Source organism: Triticum aestivum, chromosome 1A (assembly GCF_018294505.1).
Source record: "Triticum aestivum cultivar Chinese Spring chromosome 1A, IWGSC CS RefSeq v2.1, whole genome shotgun sequence".
In the NCBI taxonomy this organism is placed as follows: domain Eukaryota; kingdom Viridiplantae; phylum Streptophyta; class Magnoliopsida; order Poales; family Poaceae; genus Triticum; species Triticum aestivum.
In genome coordinates, this window is record NC_057794.1 from 429,376,408 (window position 1) to 429,385,325 (window position 8,918).

The 8,918-nt window shown below is 42.6% G+C and overlaps 1 protein-coding gene across 14 annotated transcripts; it reads right to left on the reverse strand.

Annotated features, from left to right (window-relative positions):
- Positions 1–249: 249 nt before the first annotated feature.
- On the reverse strand, positions 250–8,700 carry LOC123054046 (uncharacterized). 14 transcript variants are annotated; one of them, XM_044477708.1, is made up of 18 exons: positions 7,557–8,700; positions 7,194–7,387; positions 6,939–7,013; positions 6,312–6,367; positions 5,661–5,732; positions 5,491–5,586; positions 5,321–5,401; positions 4,714–4,776; positions 4,533–4,628; positions 4,368–4,448; positions 3,688–3,759; positions 3,516–3,611; positions 3,352–3,432; positions 2,696–2,767; positions 2,495–2,590; positions 2,329–2,409; positions 1,117–1,227; positions 250–1,048 (listed from the first exon to the last, which is right to left on the reverse strand). In XM_044477708.1, exons 2-18 carry the CDS (start codon positions 7,379–7,381, stop codon positions 549–551), a joined length of 1,917 nt encoding a protein of 638 aa, XP_044333643.1. In that variant the 5' UTR covers positions 7,382–7,387; positions 7,557–8,700; the 3' UTR covers positions 250–548. The 14 variants fall into 14 exon arrangements, with proteins under 14 accessions (XP_044333643.1, XP_044333660.1, XP_044333652.1 ...); XM_044477725.1 differs by having other exon boundaries at positions 5,321–5,353; positions 7,503–8,700; XM_044477717.1 differs by having other exon boundaries at positions 3,697–3,759; positions 7,503–8,700.
- Positions 8,701–8,918: the final 218 nt, after the last annotated feature.

Below are 8,918 nucleotides of genomic sequence, written 5' to 3' on the forward strand. Positions count from 1 at the left end.
CTATACGGCACAAAATGTCTCCAGCACAGCACAGGCTTTCTAAACACTAGTACTAATATATCAGACTATATAAATGTAGCATGATATTTGTAATACAAATTACCAAAGAAACATACTCCCACCGTACCATAATATAAGAACGTTTTTGACACTAGTGTAGTGTCAAAAACGCTCTTATATTATGGGACGGAGGGAGTAGAATCATGAAAGATGTTGTAGGAAAAGCAGGACACTGATCGATAGAGTAAGTGAACAACCACCAAAGAACAACTGTAATCATTTCTATTCATCAGTATATGGTCTATCCAGGTTTACATCACAACCTATCACAACTGGGTGCACAAGTACAGCAAGAAGACAGACAAGACACTATCCATGTATGTGAGATGTTGAAAGAACGTCATTACTGTATGTATGCTTCAACTTCACTATATCTAATCTAAAGTACTACACTCAAGATGAAAGCTTGCACCTGCCATTTACCTACACCATGAAGCTTTCTACTGAGTAGCCGGTGAATCGTTTTCAAACTCAAAGAGTATTTAAGCTCACTGATCTAGGTAAGGGACAAGCCATTCTGGCGGATCATTGAAGAACATATAGGACTCCCGTAGGTGCAAAACATTGAGAGCCAACTCACAAGCAGCACGATTGGATTCTTCTGGAATGTCCCGGACTACGAAATGTGGGTATCCCTGGCTCAGGAATTCTTTCAGCTGCACTACATCTGGCGGTTGATCCGAAGAGGCGTATAGCGGGTTGAGCAGAGGGAGCAGATGGGACTCCAGCGTGATACTAGCTGGTTGATAGGACAGAGCGATTTTGATCCCTTTGCAACAAGCAGCTGCAAGCAGAAGAGCTGGCTCCCTGCGTAGTATCGGACTAAAGCATGATGCACCGACGAATTGTGCCGTGCTGCCATTCCTAATCAACACCCCTGCAGCACTATTAATTCCATCCTCTGCAACCAAAGAAGCAACGTTCAACCTCAGCGTCGTCACCTTCATCGATGCAGGTCTCTTTCCTTTGATATCTACTGTGGGCAGCACTGCAATATGACACACACGTTGATGCACATGTAATCTTCTGGAAACAAGTGTCAATAAAGATTTTAACCTTTTCTTTTCTGCTCTGACCCAGGGTGGCACGGCCATAGTGGTCCGACCGTCCCTGTACCATGCTTTTGTGGCGAAAAAATATTATCCAAGAGTTCATTGAATGCTTGTGCTGGAAAAACATCAGAGAAAGAACCATCACATAAAACATTAGACAAAGCATATTACTAAACATTGCTGCAATATAATTGGCTTCACCTTCTCGTTGAAATAGCATTGCATGAAAAATCAAGGAAAAATGCAATTAATTACTCAGAAGTTATTTCAAGTTTCGACTTCTACTTGGATATACTCCCTCCGTCCCATAATGTAAGACGTTTTTTGAGGGGAGTACAAGATAGAGGTGGCAAAGAAGGTAGAATCTGTGATAGCTTATTCTATCTGCTCATAGGTGGACTAGAAATGATCTTTCAGAATGAACTAGAAAAAACTTTCACTGGGTTCTGTGCCAGTGAGGCGGTGACCTCATAGGACCCCTATTCCAGTGTTGCTTCATAATGTGTATATTCAACTAGACAAAATACAGAAATATTGTATCTCTGAACATAAACTCATAATATGTGCAAAATAAACATGTCTGAATTAGAGCAACAAAGCACAGATGCATGCAAAGGATGAACGAAGTATTTAGATGGTAACTAGGCATCTATATATATGTACCACTAGATTTCACTGTATTATAAAGCAAACATGCCCGGTGGCTTATCGACTCTGTCAGTTAAGTGGGCAAATGGTAAAATCATCGAAAAGTAGCAAGAAGTTCCATCTTATTAATTCCAATTTTCCAAACATTCTAGACTACTTGCCGAAGTAGAAAATCATATCACGAATACACTGGCAATCTCTCAATAATAATATACTTTGTTTTTCGTGATTGGCATGTCTAGCAGGAGTAGTGAACAAATATTAATGAACAAGTAGTGAACAAATATTTCTTTATACTTTCTTTTTTCAATTAGTATTATATTAATGAACAAGTACTAGTGAACAAATATTTCCTCGTTGTATTAGGACAGTGGACTCATGACTTTACCATGGTACAAAGCAAGAAACTTGTCAGCACTAATTTAAGTTAACAGGCAGGTTCACAGGTCATTGGGATTTCTTTATTTTTTGTGAATTGGCATGCAAGCAGGAGTGACATGACATACTAATAAACATGTTAAGTGACGCACCACGGATTCAGGGTAAGAAAACAGGAAATGTTACTAACCAAGTGTAGGATTATCCCGCAATGGAACATATGCTGAAGCATGAGTTCCGGAGTTAAAAGCAGATGTTTCATCAAGCGGCACTACAAATCAGACATGATGATCAGTCCAAATGCATACTTATGTAAGAAAAAATGTAGAGTTAGCAAACATGTAACATTTACTAACCATCATTCGAGTTTGCCTGCACTGGAGGAAAAGTTGCAGTATAATTCCTTGAGTTAGAAGCAGATAACTGATTATGCATTGCAGCATCTCTGACCTCTGCACACATTTTATGATGCCATGATGGTTAGAAGAAATACAACGTTTTTATTTTTGAGGTATAGAGGATAGGGGATAGAAGTAAAACAACGAACTTAGAAATACCATTACTACAAGGTTCGTTGGTCAACATCCTTTCAGAATATGAACTTGAATTGTGTGGGTGCATATTATGACCTGTAAAAGAATGACACAGATCATCCACCATAGATATACATACATTTACCTTGATCAATTTGTAACTGACCACGAAAGTGAATATCACATAAAAGGGTAAGGAGCAGTACACAGAAACCTTGTCAACAAGTATATGAATATTTAACATAGGTGCATATTGACTGCAGAGCAACTTGGTAACTAAGCAGCTATGCTAAGTTTTGAACTTAAGTTTCTGTTAGCAAATGTTCTTACTGTTTCAGAAAACCTTGGAGTAGTTGATAGGAGTTCATCTTGTTAATTTCAAACATTCCAGACTACACTGCCAAAGCTGGAACTTGAATCGCTAATACACTGGCAATCCTTTCAGTAATAAGATATGAATGAATAAGCAGCAAACAAATATTTCCTCATTGTATGAAGACAGCAGACTCATGACTTACCATTGTACAAAGCAAGAAATTTCCCAGCATTAATTAAGTTAACAGGCAAAGCTCACAAGGATTTTTCTTTCTTTGTGAATTGGCATGTCAAGCAGGAGAGACATGACAAACTATCAAGAATGCAGGTAAGATAGGGGTAAGAAAATAGGAAACACTACTAACCAAGTGTATAATAACCTCGTGATGGAACATATTCTGAAGCATGAGTTCCAGGGTTAAAGGTAGATGTTTCATCAAGAATCACTACATACCAGACTTGATCAGCTCAAATACATACTTATATGAGAAAAGTTATAAAGTAAGCAAACATGGAACATTTTACTAACCATCATTCGAGTTTAATTGCAGTTGAGGAAATGTTGCAGTATGATTCTGTGAGTAAGAAGCAGATAATTGATTATGCGTTGCAGTATCTCTGAGCCCTGCACACATGTGATGATTGTTAGTAGAAATACACAGTTCGGATAGATAGAAGTAAAACACCAAATTTAGCTATACCATTACTACCAGGTTTGTTAGTCAACATCCTTCCAGAATTTGAATTTGAATTTTGTGGGTGCATCTTATGACCTGTAAAGAATATCGCAGATTATCCACCATAGATATACACCCATTTACCTGGATCTATTTTTAACTGACTACGAAAGTAAATATTAGATGCAGGACAAGGAGTGGTAAACAGAAACCTTGTCAACAAGTATACGAGTATATTTACCATAGGTGTATATTGACAGAAGAGCAACTTGGTAAACTGAGCAGATATGCTAAGCTACTAACTTTAGTTTCTATTAACAAATGATTGTCCTGTTACAGAAAACCTTGGAGTAGTTGATAGGAGTTCATCTTGTTTATTTCAAACATTCCAGACTACATTGGCAAAGTTGAAACTTGAATCGCTAATGCACTGGCAATCCTTTCAGTAATAAGAGATGAAGGAATAAGCAGCAAACAAATATTTCCTCGTTGTATCAAGACAACAGACTCGTGACTTACCATGGTACAAAGCAAGAAACTTGTCGGCGTTAATTTTAAGTTAACAAGCAAAGTTCAAAAGTCATCAGGATTTTCCTTTCTCTGTGAATTTGCATGTCAAGCAGGAGTGGCATGACAAACTAATAACATGTTAACTGATGTATCAAGAATGCAGGGAGGGTAAGAAAACAAGAAACACTACTAACCAAGTGTGTAATAACCCCCTGATGGAACATATGCTGAAGCATGAGTTCCAGGGTTAAAGGCAAATGTTTCATCAAGCATCACTACACATCAGACATTATGATCAGCTCAGTACATACTTATGTAAGATAAATTATAAAGTAAGCAAACATGGAACATTTACTAACCATCATTCGAGTTTAATTGCAGTTGAGGAAATGTTGCAGTATGATTCCGTGAGTAAGAAGCAGATAATTGATTATGCGTTGCAGTATCTCTGAGCCCTGCACATGTGTGATGATTGTTAGTAGAAATACAAAGTTCAGATAAATAGAAGTAAAACACCAAATTTAGCTGTGCCATTACTACCAGGTTCGTTGGTCGACATCCTTCCAGAATATGAACTTGAATTGTGTGGGTGCATATCATGACCTGTAAAATAATAGCACAGATCATCCACCTAAGATACACACCCGTTTACCTGAATCTATTTGCGACTGACTACGAAAGTAAATATTAGATGCAGGACAAGGAGTGGTACACAGAAACCTTGTCAACTTCGTAAACTGAGCAGCTATGCTAAGTTGCTAACTTTTAGTTTCAATTAAGAATCATTCGTCCTGTTTCAGAAAACTTTGGGAGTAGTTGATAGGAGTTCCATCTTATTTATTCCAAACGTTCCAGACTACATTGCCAAAATTGAACTTGAATCATCGCAATCCTTTCAGTTACCCTATATGAATGAACAAGTAGCGAACAAATATTTCCTTGCTGTATCAAGACAGCACACTCGTGAGTCACCATGGTAAAAAGCAAGAAACTTGTTAGCATTACTTTCAAGTTAACAGACAAAGCGCACAAGTCATCAGGCTTTCGCTCTTTCTTTGTGAATTGGCATGTCAAGCAGGAGCGACATGACAATTAATAAACATGGTAATTAACAATGCAGGGTAAGGAATCAGGAATTGTTACTAACCAAGCTTAGAATTATTCCGCAATGGAACATATGCTGAAGCATGAGTTCCGGAGTTAAAAGCAGGGGTTCCATCAAGCATCACCACACATCAGACATGAATGATGATCGTTCTAAATACATACTTATGGGAGAAAAATTGTAGAGTAGGAAGACATGGAACATTTACCGACCATCAGTTGAGTTTGCTTGCTGTGGAGGAAATGTTGCAGTATGATTCCTTGGGTTAGAAGCAGATAATTGATTATGCATTGCAGCATGTCTGAAGTCTGCACACATGTACCATGATGGTTAGTAGAAACAGACAGTTCGGATAGAAGTGAAACACCGAATTTTGCTATACCATTACTGCCAGGTTCATTGGTCAACATCCTTCCAGAATATGAACTTGAATTGTGTGGATGCATATTATAACCTGTATAAGAATGACACAGATCATCCACCATAGATATACAACCATTCACCTTGATCTATTTGTGACTTACTATGAGAGTAAATAGTAGATAAAGAACAAGTAGCAGTACACAGAAATCTTGCCGGCAAGTATAGGAGTATATCTACCATAATCCATAGGTGTATATTGACTGCAGAGCAACTTGATAAACTAAGCAGCTATACACTAAGTTGCTAACGTAATTTCTCTTGGCAAACGTTCCTCCTGTCAGAAAAGCTTGCAGTAGTTGATAGGATTTTGAGAAATAATGAATTACCTGAAAGATAATGTAACCAAAACCTGCATGTTCAATCTTGGATAAACATGGCAGTAGAAAAATAAAATCCTTGTGGCAATCATCTTGATCGTATATGTACAGTCATACGTTCACAACATATACAATATACTGTGAAAATAATCTTGACAAAATGCCAATAAAAACGGCCATCTATGAGTTATAAACTCATAACAGGGAAAATCCTCAGGTAAATCTGTAAATGACGTTCAACAAAATGCTCAGTGACACCAAGAGAAGATATGCTAGAGGTTATAGTGCTGAACCTGCATCTGAAGTAAAATTGGATGGACCACCACCAACCATCTGGGATGAAAAAAGTCTGCAAAAATAGAACAAACATTTAATTTATATGCAGAGATAAACTCAAATCATTATATGTCTAGCTAATTGAGATAGCATATCAACATTTTAAGAAGCAACACAAGTAGCATCCTTTTGTAAAACGGAAGATGGTTTCATTTTTCCCGAATGAGATGGTGCCTTGCCAACATAAATAACTTCCACGGAAAGAATTCGACAGAAGATTTATCTTGTAACACGAGACTAAGCCAAACCTTTTAAGTTACAGAACAAAACTGAACAGAATTTGCCATAACCATTCTATCGAGTAGCAGAAATTCTGCACAGGAGATTAAAGGAAATCAATCAAGTGCTTGAGCACCATTCCAATAACAAAATTGTAGTATTATTATACGCGCTATACTACACTGAATCGCTCATTACGCAAGCAACAAATCGGCACCAGAGACCAGATGGAACTAACCGTAGATGCTTAGGACCATTTCTCGGGGTACAAACATCGAACAGATAGCGGGCGACACATGGTAGGAAACTAGGAACACGGCATTACGAGGAAGAGCACGAGCCACTGCGAGATTTCAAGTACCAACCTGCTTTGGGTCGCGTTCAGCCATGCGTTTCGGGCCCAATCCACGATCAGCGTCTTGTCTCCGGGAACCAAACCTCTGGAGGACGAGAAAACAACGCAACCAAATTAGTAGTCCTACTACTAGAGGAAGCGCGAGAAGCAGGCGCAGGAATCGTGGCGGCTAGCCCCGGGAGGAAGCGGGGGAAGGAGCGTCGCATGGGCCAGAGCAAGAGCTGGATCCATGAAGCGAGACGCCACCGAGAGGCGAGGACCGCACCTTCGCATGAGCAGCAGGAGAGTCTCCGCGACGTATTTGATCTGGCGGCAGTGCGGGTCCTCGGACGCCCCGGGTATGGAATTCAGGTAGTGGAGGAGGTCGTACGGCTTGCGGCGCATGACGAGCTCGTGGACGCGGCCCGGGTCGAGGTGGCGGGAGCCATTGCCGGAGCCCGAGGAGCCCATCATCTGTGCCTGCACGAGCGCGCGCGCGCGGAGAGAGAGAACCGGAAGTGACTACGCGGGAGAAGGGAAGGGAAGGGAACGGAGCAGCGGAGCGGGAGCGCGACGGTGGAGGAGAGGGGCTTACGTCAATGGCGGCGGCGTGGGGCGGCGCGTAGGCTGAGGGAGGAGAGGGGCTTACGTCAATGGCGGCGGCGTGGGGCGGCGCATAGGCTGAGGGAGGAGAGGCGGGGGTGGTCGGTGGGCGAGGAAGCCGAGAATGGAAAAACGGGGTGCGCCGCGACGCCGCTTCCTCTTCCTCTTCGATCTCTTCGTAGGCACGGCGGAGACGGCCGGGGCCGCGTGCGTGGGTTGGACGCCAAACGCTTTGGCGGCGCCGGAAGGAAACGCGGCCCACTGGGTTGTGAAGGAGCGTCGAAAGGGGCCTATGTGCTTTTGGTGGGGACTGGACGTACCACCACCACGGACCAGATTTGGGCCCAATAATACAGGGTTGTCTATTTGAAAGAGAATAAAAAAGTAAAACGAGTAAAACTTAAAATCTTGTTCTTCGTGACCCGATATTCCTAATATAAGAGCGTTTTCTACACTAGTGTAGTAGTGTCAAATACGCGCTTATATTATGGGACAAAGAGAGTAGTTTTCGAGCTTCTCGTCTCAAAAGGAGTACCTAAAACCACCACACTTGGTGTTAGGGTAACAACTTGATATCACATTTGAGTCAGGGCACAAAAAATCACCAACTCTGTGCCTAATCAATAACGCGGAGCACTGATTGTTTAATTTGGTCGGAAAAAAGCAAAACCGACGGGTAGGTCCCACCTGACGGGCTGACGTGGCGTGCTTGTGTGGACAATTTACTGAGTTGGACGAGGGCCCCACCTGTCAATGACTAGAGTCTTCTTCTTTCTCTCTCCAATTTTCTTATGGGCATTTCAACAAACATGCTATGGGCGTGTCTTCATCGGCACCCGGATCAGGTGAGGTCGCGCAGCAGTGCACCGGGGAACGCGCGATGCAGCTGCAGCAAGGAGAAGCTCAGGCGACACCCATGGTGGTATTCTTTGGCTATGAAGGCGATGGTGGGCTCAAGCGCAGGGGACGCCGATGACGGACTTGCCGCCGCCGCAGGACATGCCCTCCATGGCGCGCGGCCAGGGCCTCCCTGGGCATCGCCGCCCGCCACCGGGTACAACAGCTCCAGCACCGCCGACATGTGCTCCATCATGGCGCCCATGGGGCCTGACGCCGCAACCGCCTCCATTAATTAGCATGTGCCCGCGCAAGAGACGCCTAGGGGCGGCCCCATGCTTCTGGTTTGCCGCCAGCCAGGCGCCGCCCGCCACTGCTCGCAATTTCACTGCCAACTCGCGCCGCCAGTCACTGCTCGCGCCGCCAGGCAACGGCCGATGCAGTGCACGCATGCGTTCGTCCGGGGAGACATCTGGCCATGGAGGCACGTGTTGGGGAACGTAGCAGAAATTCAAAATTTTCCTACGCGTCACCAAGATCTATCTATGGAGAGACCAGCAACGAGTAGAAA

What these genes read in the sequence shown, in the direction of transcription:
- LOC123054046 (XM_044477708.1), bottom strand. Translation starts at nt 7,381, where the DNA reads ATGATGGGCTCCTCGGGCTCCGGCAATGGCTCCCGCCACCTCGACCCG. An exon ending in ACGAGGTTATTATACACTTG is followed by an intron (nt 2,768 to 3,351) that starts GTTAGTAGTGTT and finishes ATTCTTTTACAG; the next exon opens with GTCATAATATGCACCCACAC. An exon ending in GCGGGATAATCCTACACTTG is followed by an intron (nt 1,228 to 2,328) that starts GTTAGTAACATT and finishes ATGTTTTTCCAG; the next exon opens with CACAAGCATTCAATGAACTC.